The sequence below is a fragment of the Cylas formicarius genome, unplaced genomic scaffold (genome assembly GCF_029955315.1).
Source record: "Cylas formicarius isolate icCylForm1 unplaced genomic scaffold, icCylForm1.1 PGA_scaffold_4__25_contigs__length_36172078, whole genome shotgun sequence".
Lineage (NCBI taxonomy): Eukaryota > Metazoa > Arthropoda > Insecta > Coleoptera > Brentidae > Cylas > Cylas formicarius.
This window is the reverse complement of record NW_026844334.1, coordinates 8201879-8214278: the sequence shown is the minus strand read 5'-3', so window position 1 is coordinate 8214278 and position 12400 is coordinate 8201879. Positions and strand designations below refer to the sequence as shown.

General features: G+C 34.4%; 1 protein-coding gene across 1 annotated transcript in view; it reads right to left on the bottom strand.

Moving 5' to 3' along the window:
• Nucleotides 1-677: 677 nt before the first annotated feature.
• LOC132700777 (tubulin alpha-3 chain) overlaps nucleotides 678-12400 on the bottom strand; it is a 36068-nt gene continuing 24345 nt past the window's right edge. Inside the window, exons 3-8 of the mRNA XM_060668304.1 lie at nucleotides 8409-8581; nucleotides 3310-3438; nucleotides 2822-3252; nucleotides 1230-1363; nucleotides 956-1164; nucleotides 678-897 (exon numbers count right to left, since the gene is read on the bottom strand). Coding sequence (XP_060524287.1) covers nucleotides 847-897; nucleotides 956-1164; nucleotides 1230-1363; nucleotides 2822-3252; nucleotides 3310-3438; nucleotides 8409-8581 — 1127 coding nt within the window. The 3' untranslated portion in view covers nucleotides 678-846. The remainder of the gene's footprint in view (nucleotides 898-955; nucleotides 1165-1229; nucleotides 1364-2821; nucleotides 3253-3309; nucleotides 3439-8408; nucleotides 8582-12400) is intronic.

Sequence of the window (12400 nt, the reverse complement as noted above, 5' to 3'; positions counted from 1 at the left end):
CAGAAATAGATAACGTAGTCTTAGAGTCACAAAAATCGATAAACATAATTAGACCCGAAAACGTCAATTTTGACATAAAATTTGAAAATATGTCAACAACGATAAGAATTAGGTTTAGGTTGAATTAATATATACGGTTTTCTATTTGTAATAAGAAAATTATTACTGAAGACGAAAACACCCCGGCATTTTCTTCGAAATCTTTTTATATTCTGTGATAAGAAATCATCTCATAATGTACATGTGGAAAATATTTTGTATATTGAAAAAAAGAGACGGAAAACTTTGCTGCTATAGTCTAAGTAAACTGCACCATTGTTTACTTTTCAGTTATTGGTATGGGTCCGTGTGTGTAACTACTTATAAATGTCCAACAATAACCAATCATTAGAAGTTTCGCTGTTTCGTTGGATATCAACATTTTATATAAATATTTATTTTTGAAATAAAGGGGGATTAATTTACTTTAATAAGTACCATCCGATCTTTTCTCTGTCAACATTCTGCATAAAGGAACTTGAAAAGGTTCTTTGTTCTTGCGCATTCGCCTAATATTTGCAAGTAACGTTCTTTCGAGTTTGCGTGACAGATAGAGGTTAGGTTATTTTTTTGGCTTTATGATAATTTTGTCTATAATGATTGTCTGGGTTAAATAATAACTCCAAAAATTACAAAATTGCAAAACCTTTATTGCTGCGTTCGTGCGAAACTATAAAAAAATATGTCAGTAAATGCTAACACGATGAAATTAAACGTTACAAGCACGGGTATATATTAAAATTAGTACTTAAACGAAAATTATACTCCCAAACGGCCTTAAAACGAACCACGAATTTACGTTTTGGTTCAGTACTCGTCCCCCTCGTCGGCTTCCCCCTCGATCGAATCGACAGCGACCTAGAAAAAATGTATATAAACCAAAATAGCAAAAAAAATCCCCCCTCCCGTGACTCACTTCTTCGTAATCCTTCTCCAAGGCGGCTAAATCTTCACGCGCTTCGGAAAATTCCCCTTCCTCCATACCCTCGCCGACGTACCAATGGACGAAAGCGCGCTTGGCGTACATCAGATCGAACTTGTGGTCCAACCGGGCCCAAGCTTCGGCTATGGCAGTCGTGTTGGACAGCATGCAGACTGCCCGCTGTACCTTGGCCAAGTCGCCACCTAGAAAAAAGAAGAAGAATTTCCGTTGACGGTTTGCGGGAGTCGTACGCGTTGAAAATAGTTACCAGGAACTACGGTGGGCGGTTGATAATTGATGCCGACTTTAAAACCGGTGGGGCACCAGTCTACAAATTGGATACTACGTTTGGTTTTGATCGTCGCGATCGCTGCATTGACGTCTTTAGGCACGACGTCTCCTCTGCAACGAAAAATTAACTATAAAAGAGAATTAAGTAAAAGCAAAAAGTTAAATAATAATAATAAGTAAGGCTCCGTTCCGGTCGTCTATTTTGAGGATGTTATTTGCGATAAGTGCTCTGGGGAGTCTATACTTTCATGTTTCACTCGGAATATTAAATATCGGCATGTCTCCTAAACGTTTTTTTTTTGTTTTGGTTAGTGTCAAACAAAACAAATTTACGTTATTTCTACAATTTTAGTTATTTGCCAGGGTCTGATTAAGTCAAAACTGATAAAGGTGAGTTAGGTGGGGAGAAGATGAAACATGGATTTAAAATTCGATAGCAGCATGTTGTAAAGAAAAAAAAATGCTAGGACAAACTATAGTATATCAAAAAGAAATCTCAAATTCATATGGACTTGATATTTTACTTTTTTTACTGATGACGGAGAGTGACCCCTCTGTTTGAAACGTTCCGAAATATTAATCCAAATAAAAACAATTCAAATTCCAAGTTCTTTTAGTTTTAACCAATTTAAATTGAGCACCATTTTCTCTTAGAGTTACTGATTTTAAAATAGAGTAAAATAAAACCACCTGTGTATACAACCTATGTAACAGCCAAAAACCTAACGAAAATTTGAATAATTTAAAAACAATGCTTTATTGGAAATTTTTTCATTGCAGACTTAAACTTTCTAAACCATAATCGGGAAACATCATACCGGGTGTTCCTTAATGGAGTCGTGGCAGTACTATTTACAAATCTTTTGGATTCCTTCTGCGTCGATTTTTTATAAATCAAATTTGCTGACGTTTCACCAATGATCCTGTTGACTTCTTCAGAGCTTAAGTGAAGCTCTGAAGAAGCGAAAAGAATGATTTGCGAAATGACAACTGACGCAGGAGGAACTTTTGAAATACAAAATGGTATAGTTTTTAGGAAAACTCTTTTGTTTATAATATTCAAAAGAAAAGATTCTTTGAGAGATGTATTTGAAATTTGCATTCTGCTAAAATGGACTCTTTAGTTTCGACACCAAAGCATACATTTTTTGAAAATTTAACTGCGGTGGCTTTTACTTGATGAAAATCCATTTATCAAAATAAATAAGAACTAAAATTTCAGAATTTCGCGAAATTATATATTTTCACACGACAATTGTTTTGACATCACCGTGTCTTTATCAAATATGACATTTGATAAAGACACGGTGTTGTCGAAACAATTGTCATGTCATAATATATAATTTCGTGAAAATCTGAACTTTTAGTTCTTATTTATTTTGATACATTTTTTGGACTATTTTTAGTTATCAGTAGGAATGGTAGGGATGTCTTCCTCCTATTATACGCATAGTCTCGCCGAGCTTAGAGAACATCTTTTGTTCTCAAGTATCTCCATTCACAAATGGCAGTCCGTATACTCCGACATAACCGCAGAAAATAATAAAACCAACCAAATAATGAGCTCACCTGTACAACATACAACAAGCCATGTATTTCCCGTGTCTGGGATCGCATTTCACCATCTGATTGGCGGGTTCAAAACAGGCGTTGGTGATTTCCGCCACCGTTAGTTGTTCGTGATACGCCTTCTCCGCCGAAATGACAGGGGCGTACGTCGCGAGTGGAAAGTGGATACGGGGATAAGGCACTAAGTTAGTTTGAAATTCCGTCAGGTCAACGTTTAAGGCACCGTCGAATCTAAGCGAAGCCGTTATGGAAGAAACGATCTGTCCGATGAGCCTGTTCAGGTTGGTGTAAGTAGGTCTCTCTATATCCAAGTTCCTTCTGCATATGTCGTAGATGGCTTCGTTGTCTACCATGAAGGCACAATCGGAATGCTCTAGTGTCGTGTGGGTGGTGAGAATGGAGTTGTACGGCTCTACTACTGCCGTCGATACCTAAATTGGTGGTAGTTGGTGTCTTTATCCGCGCGTTATTTTAAGGCAAAAGCTTACTTGAGGTGCAGGGTAGATTGAGAATTCTAATTTCGATTTTTTTCCGTAATCTACGCTGAGACGTTCCATCAGTAGGCTCGTAAAACCTGAGCCGGTACCGCCGCCGAAGGAATGAAACACCAGAAATCCCTAAAACCGGCAAATACCATCACGATTGTAAATCACAAATCGCCACAAATAAAATCAAATTTTTCTTGGCAGTATGGCGGCTGCGATTATATTGTTCCTTGATCTGAAGCTTATACTGTATTTACGTAAACTAAGAAAGTGGTGAAAATATCTTTTGTGTTTTGGTACAGCATGGAAAATCCTTACAATAAGAAGTATGATGTGGTCTAAAGTATGTCTCAAAGTATATCGTCTTGAATTATGACCTTAAAACCTATTGTTGCTGAATAAACCGAATAATCAATAATTTATTCATAGGCCAGCGGCAAGGTTGATGTCAACCACGTGTAGACTGATATCAGTGGCAGTGTTGAATAACCCATTTTAAAGTGCGTTTCGGAAAAGATTCTTACATGAATATTGCTAATTTTTCCGTTCCGTTCTTCTAAATATAATCCGGTAGAACATCGCCAAGTAAGATCAAACGTGACAGCAGAAAATCTTGATATTAGTTTAAGTTGGAGTATAATAAATTTAATAAAAAAGGTAATTAATACCACAGCTACTGAGAGCTGCAAAAATGCTGTACAGTATATTTTAAAAATTCCATAAAAAACATTTGCATAAAAAATAAAATAGAGCTCATTCTAATTAACCTTAATAACCACTTTTTATATATTTATAGTGTATTTTCTATTAGTGCTAATGTTATTTTATTATACCCAAATGAAAATAATATACCTAATATTTAACCGTTATGTTCTTAAAACTCTTTAGAAGTCCATCGCTGATGGTCACGTTACCTCGATAATGGCTGTCAGAAAACCAAGACGACATACTTAGAGACAAAGTATACCCCACTCGGTGAACAGTGAGTCGTATTACATGGCAACTGTTAATAGCTGAGATGAGATTATAATTGTCAACTCTCTCCTTATTTGTTTTTATATTTATCCTTATATTAAGATTGATTATATTTGTTGTGCTTTTTTATATTGTATTGCTTGCTTGCTTACTAAAGCTTATTTATGTCTTTTTCTACTATCCGAAGTAAGGTGTACATAATTAAGGAAAATGGTTATGGTTATTTAGGTAAGTTTCTCAGGGAGACCCTTTGGATAAAGTCCCTCTGCGAACATCATTGAGGGAGCGCTCTTCAGTTGGAGACTCTCTTAAGTTAAGTATTTTATGCTTTTTTCCTGTTCTGTTTCGAACAGATTATTTGTAAATGATTAGGTTTAGGAACTAGATAGAGTTATCCAAACGATATACCGTTTTTACGATATAACTTGGTATTTATCTACCCTTAAAATACAACAGTCCGCACGGCACAGTTCTTGTCGGTTAACATCTTAAATACGTCCCTTGTTTGTGACACACGTGCTAAAAACAATGGTTCCTTCCGCTTCACTGCAGAAGTTTTAAACTCATTCCGAAGTCAAATCCATAAAATTGTAAAAACGGTATATCGTTTGGAGGTCTCAATACGGAAGATTATAGTCTATAGTCTTGTCGATGGTTACTGTTTGGTCCCAGTACAGGAGGCAGTCTTTGGATTTCGGGACCTCCAGAGGCTAGTACTTATAATGGAGACCGGAGTTTAAAGACCAACTGCCAGTGGACTATTATTATTTAGCATAAACAATAATTTATTGTAAGCGCTTCCTTTCTGTGTCGCAGCATTTGTGTCCGAGATATAATTTCACAGTCCCCTAAGAATGAACGCACGAAATATACAAATCTGACGTAGATTAATTGTGTCATTGTTTTCCGCGTCTTGGGTTGCTGCACATAGCGCATTAAATGACTATGTACGTGGGCCGTAACGCGGTCTTCCCAAACCCACTCGTTTAAATTGCTAATTCACCAAACAGAATGTTCACGGATGATAAAACAGCCCGAGCTACGGCACTGAGTACACGTAATGGCCGGTTTCGATGTTCTAATTATTTTTACTAGGTATTATATTACGTTTGATGATAGGTTCATTGTTCTTCAAGGAGATTTTTGCAATTATCCGAACTAGAATCAAGACAATCCTTCGCAGACACTACATGGGTAATTCCTTTATGTTTTGTTATTCATTTTATGCAGATACCCATTGTGCAACGTGTTTCGATTAAGTACTCAACTAATTTGCTTCAGAGTGGTTATTTTAATTATTTTAATTAAATATTACGCGGCGAAACGCAAAATCTACAAAGCGCCTAGCAGCAGATAATACTTGACATTTATTCTCGTATTTATCCATTTTCATTGACAAAAAATAATATATTCTCTGTATTTGCCTCGGAATACAAAATTTTGATCGAGACTATATAGCATAGAATGGAATGGAATGGAATGGAAATAGAAAATCATGTATTAACTTGATTGACACCATTATTAAATGATTTAATAATATAAGCCATCATTCTTACTTTTTAAGGTAGGGGTATCAACATAGTGAATTTTAATTCTTATACGATATATGATTTAAAAGCTATTCTAAAAGAAATGACATTAAAACACTCAAAGAATTTAAAAAGTAATTTAGCTCATGGTGATGCTGTTTTCATAAATGCTGGAATTTTTGGAATATCTACATTTTTGTGGTACAAAAGAAAGCCCAAGCAAAGTACTAAAAATAATAAAACGTAAACTGTTTCTCTAAACCTTATGGTCCTCTTAATATATCGTTGACTATATGAATAACTGTTGCAAGTGGGGAAAGGAGTTTCTCTATGCTAAAACCAATTAAGAATGTTTTGCGTTCTACGGCCATCTTCCTAACCGTTTAGCCAACTTGGAAATTGAGTATGAACTCGCTGAATCGATCAATAAAAAAAAAATGCAGAAATAAATGTTAGAACGAAAAATTTCGTTTGGGTATTTGCATGATAAAATATTTTGGTGATAGCATTTAAAATACATTTTTTACTCCCTTCTGTAAAATACCTAATTATACACCGATCTAGCGTGCGGGAAGCGTCACTTTACCACGCGAGTTTCTTGTCTCACGGATCCGAGCCCTTTCGGATATTTCCGCGATATTACGGCACGGGTTTGGCAGTAATCGGATGTTTTCGGAGATTTTACCGCTCGGCTTGGATTATGTTCATCAATTCTGACGGTCATATCAGTTTTGTAAAAATGTACCCAAAAACTAACGACCGTAGATACAATATAGTCCACAACACGTTTGGTAAACTTTTTAAGTCACTCGTTTATTAAACACTCGCTCCGCTCGTGCCTAATAAACTCGTGACTCAAATGCTGTTTGTCGCACTTGTTCCATAATATAGTATTTGTTAACATTTATATTCAATGGGATTAAATATACAGTGGGAATTATCACAGGCGTATTCCTTTTGTAAGTTCAAGCTTTGTAGAACCTCAATTAATTGCTTTTTGGTAGAATCTTCGTGAAAATAAATGTCGTTATTATGATGTACTTTTGGATTGTTGCTTTTGTGTCGCATGAGGAAGGGCTTTTAGTCAACTGTCTACTGTGATAACTTGCATTGTCCATTGAAATGACGCTATTAGGAGGAATGTTTGGAACTAGTTTGTTTTTAAACCAATTTTCAAATAAATCAGCGGTGGTGTCTTCATGGTAATCCAGAGAAGAATCTTTAATATTTTTCGCAGACAGAGAAAGTCCATTTGGAATCGAACCATCTTTAGAGCCAGCATGCAAAATAGTTACTCTTCTTTTACCTCTTTTTGATGGCGCATTTGTTTTACACTTATCAGTTGAGTTAACCTAACCCTTTTCCGGAGTATCATAAGTGTCGAACCAGGTTTCATCCAAGTAAACAATTGGAGTTTGTTGTTCTCTGCAAATCCTAAATCCTTCTAGATATTCCAGTCGCCATTTCCGAATTCTAAAAGATTCCATTAAAACTTGCCTTTTGTCAATTTTTTTAAATCTAAAACCCATGTGTTGAATACACTTCCATAAGCTAGTTCTGCCACATTTAACAACGGTTTCATCTTTTTCAAGTCTCCTAATTAAGATATCTAATGTAGGCACGCTTTGTTCCTCGTATAACTGGTAACTTTTACGCCGTATTATATCATGATCACTTTCATCTACAGTCGAGAAAATGTCAGCATCGCTTGTTTTTTTCCTCGCTGAAATGGGATTATTCACAATTTTCCATACAGTTGATGTTGGAATTTTCGTCAATGTTGCCGTTTCTTCCAAAGATGCTTGCTTGCTGGCACCACGTTCAATAAAAGAAACATTGTTTATAATTTCTTTAGTCTCAATAGAATAGTGTTTTCTACATTTGGGCGGGAGCATCTCCTGAGATACACTAGACTCGCACATATTTTGCATAATTAAATAAGATAAGATAAATAAATAAGAATGATTACTAATAAACTCAAACTAAGTAGTATACCAAACCAAAGAATATTAAACACAAGTAGTTATAAAATTATTTTCTATTACGGACCACAATTTTATCTGAATTGAAATTCCGAAACTTTAGGTAATAATCTCGTTGCATTGTATGTTAGTGACCACCCTTGGCTAATCCCATTCAAAAGCAATTGCTCACTTTCTTATATCTATGAACAGATTATACCAATTTTTTTAATTTTAAGTTTTTTGTTTTAATTGGCTATTTATTATGTTGCATACTTCAAAAATAATTAAACTATATGACTTTTATTTTATGGCGAACGCTGGACCAGGCGCTCCATTATCGTCGTTTAATTTTTCCGTTTTTGTTTACAGTCTTAAAATCATTCATAGAGAATTACATGACATCAGCAAGTCTATACACTCAATCTTGTAGGAAAAACCTGGAAATTTGTCAACAGCCCAGCACGGGTACAACAAAGATGGGCGTGAATCTTGTATTTTGGATTGCTTCATCCGAAAAAGATCTTGATAAAAGCCAGTGGCGCGCATTTAGTTTGTCAAAAACGTAAATTTGGGCGTTCGAAATTTAAATGTTTCCAGATCTATATTTTCGGCTTGATGCTTTGGATGGAAGTACCTGGAGTCCGGTGCATTGGTCCGCTAATTTTCTCATCCTGTCCAATACGACATCGACGATTTCTTTGCCGATGGTGTAATGACCTCGCGCATAATTGTTGGCCGCGTCTTCTTTTCCAGTGATTAGCTGTTCCGGGTGAAAGAGTTGCCGGTATGTCCCGGTTCGGACCTCATCTAAAAGTGGAAGAGAACGTTTTAAAACAATTACCTCGGCAACAGAAGGATGTGAGCGATTTGCCGCGGTGCTACCGGTTTCCTTCCAAGTAATCGATCGATCTGTCATTGACGTGTAATAGACTAACGAGAATGATCGTTTGCAAACGATCTAAATCGAAGATAGGATGAAATTCGTTTTACAAAACGTAGAAGAATAACGATTAAAGGAGGAAGCCGCGTTACTGGTGATTAAAATACGTGGAGAAGGAAGTTCAGTACTGAAACAAAATTCCAGAAATATTACAGCATTAATTATTTGATTTAAAAAAATCACTTATCTAAAATGTTTAGCAAAATTTAAAGTTTTGCAGTCCTAGTTACTTCAATTCGGTTTTTGCGTATTTACCTAACACGCGATCTTTGAAACGTTACAAGATTTCACATGATTTCGATGACTCTTTTACGAATTTGTAAAGCAATTCCAAAAAATAATAAACTTTTGCTAATTTAATGACATACATGTTCAACCGTTTGTAAAATAGTTTCACAAAAAAAAGTTATTTGAAAATTACATCACTTCGATGTATTTTATCGTTTCGATATAAAATTAATTACCTTTATTTGAAATATTTTATGTATTCAATATATGTTTTTTAAGTTCGCCATTCTTATGGCAATCATTCAAAAGCATTGAGAGTTTATTTGCCAAACGCGTTTTTTAAATAATAAATGTCACTTGTTATTCCGTGTAGCTCTTTTTTCATTTTTGAATAGTATCTGTAATTTGAAAGCAATTTTTTGAAATGAAACGTTCGAAATGTATAGTGTATGGCAAACATCTGCAACTTTTATTTCATATCAACAGCTCACTAGATAAGCACAACAACAAATATTGCGAAAATGCTAGTTTATGGAAACCTTTCAAAAAATGGTGGACGGGCTGAAATTTGTTAAATTTACATGCAGGGTGTTTTATAATTGATTTTAATAATTAATTTATTATAACAAAAACGTCTTATGAACATATTTCCTTAACGTCTTTTGAGATACAAGGCAAAATTTTCAAAAATAAAATATATTTTTTTAATATCTGTAACATATCTTTAGATATTTTACTGAAATTTGGCCCACATGTACTATGTATCAAGAGGCAATATTTAGTGCACTACAATTATTTTAAAATACGCCAGTGGTTTTGGTAGACATGGATAGTAGGCCCCCGATTTCTCTTAAAATAATTCCAATCATTTCTAAAGAAATTTAATTTATAGAATTTTCTCAATCCGATGTACGGTTTTCGCTAAAAAAATTAAAACCTCTTCTCTGCAACGGTAATGGTTAATATTTAAGTAATAGTCTATCTTTTTTATTAAAATATTTTTAAAAAATCACAGTACCAATACGAAGTACGTAATAAATAAAATAAATTTAAATAATGCTATTTTCATAGAACTGTAAAAATAAAAAAAAACTATGTTCTAATTTTTTTTCTGAGGGACACTAATTGGTAATTAAAAACTAGATATTTTGTTTTAGATAGATATTTTATTTTTCGCAAAAAAAGTCTCGATTTAACCAGTCGAGTGCCGACCTAATTGACCAAAATAATTATTTATTCATAGACAGTCAGCGGCACGCCACTATTTCCTTTAAAAAAATAATGACATTTGCATTCATTTAACAGCAAACTTCATCTCTTAATTTTAATTTCTCTGCATGCTGTCATATCAACGATATTGTTCTGACCATGCAGAGAAGAGGTGTTTATTTTTTCAAGCGAAAACCATACATCCGGATTGAAAAAAAAATCAAGGAATTAAATTTCTTTAGAACTGGTTGGAGATTTTAACAATACACATCAATATCTACCCCTGGTGTATTTAAAAAAAAAAGTGGTACAATAAATAATGCCTCTTGATATATAGTATGTGTGCCAAATTTCATTAAAATATATGAAATGATATTGCAGATATTAAAAAATATATATTTTATTTTTGAAAACTTTACCACCCTTCATCTCAAAAGTTAAGAAGTTTAGGACGTACGTTTATATGACGTTTTATTTTAAAAAAGTCAATCAAAACCACCCCCAGGAACATTTTCGTATTGCAGGGGTTTTATGTAACACCGTGTACAATTAAAAACATTTGCATAGTGTTTAATTTTATGCAACATCTTTTAAAACATTTTTTCGAAGCACTGAAATAAAGGAGATATATTACTTTGTCACTCTTTAAAGATCTGAAGTCTTAAACTGGAAAATTAGAAAACGCTGTATAATGAAAATAAGTTTTGCGACAACTGAAACCGCGATCTAAAAATTTATTATAATCATACGCAGAATAGGTCCGGTGATGATTCCGGCGATGGACAGGGGCCTCGCCCTCCCAAAACTATCATTTAATTACGGGAAGTGTGCGCGGATGTCCGTGCAATCCGATACTTCCCCTTCGAAGACAAAAGGGGTGTGTCGGGTTTCCTGTGTCACGCAAAAGTGCCTCCACGATCATTTATTGTCGCCACATTAATAGTTTTAAATTTACATTAAAATATTACAATGTTATAATAACCCCATTCGTATATTTAACGATGCATTTTTTGGCAAGTTCCTCCGTAGTCGAATCTTTAAAACTCTCAGCGGTAACCGTTTCAGCCTTCACACCTTTCGATTACACAACGAGTTTCAAATCAGTGGTTTCGATCTTGTTTACAGAAAACTGATCAGACCGTGGTGGATGCAGAAAGGCGTAAATACCATCAATTACAGTTTCACTTCATCGGTTCACAGTAATTGGAGCGCTTATTACAACCGGACGTTTTTAAATACACAAAAAAATATTAACTCAAGCAAAGGAGCACAATGTAAGCTATGCGATTTAACTTTTTAACAATTAAAATTAAAAAAAAAGGTTTTCAATGCTTCTTCAATGACTAAGAATGGATCGCAGAATTTGATTGCACTCCACAACTTGATAGTAGTTCATTTTATTATTGAAGACTAACACGTATTTAAAGAAACTTACGTTTAGATCAGATATCCATGCCTTGACTATGAGATTTGGAAGTCCTCCGAAATCTAAAGCCGTTTCCTTTTTGAAGTAAATATAATATAATATCTGCTCAACCTATAATAATATTCCGGCACTTATACGGCCGCCAGTCCTAATGACTGTCCTAACAAATATAAAGAGAAAGAACTAACCAAAACCAAAGAAAAAAGTAAGTATATAAACAGCGTTATTGACAGTGTATGTTAGGATGGTAATAACAGTAATTCTAGCTTTAGAATTACGTAGAAAGGGGCATTTTATGATATGTACGTTCAAAACTGGCGGCCGTATAAGTGCCGTATAGGTGCCGGACAAGACCGTGTCTTTATCAAATGTCGTGTTGTCGAAACAATTGTCATGTCATAATATATAATTTCGTGAAAATCTGAGCTTTTAGTTCTTATTTATTTTGATAAATGGATTTTCATCAAGTAAAAGCCACTTCACTTCAATTAATAAACGATTATTTATTTATTTATATTGCCAACATTTGTTTTATATTCACGATTATTGAAAGCTCATTTCATATTACTGCAAATATACTTATTATTACTATTATGATTATTACAAGATTATGGCAGCCAAAAATTTTCAATATCAGTAAATATATGCTGGGAATGCAACTGATGTTATTCCCAGAGCGTAAACGCTAATCATAATAACGAAGGAGGATAAGGGGAGATATAGAAAGAAATCCAAATTCAATATTATATTGTAAGGAACAAATATGATAACATTGGAAAACTTCTAACCAGGCAAGTGAATCTAACCTTTAAAGGCTGTCATG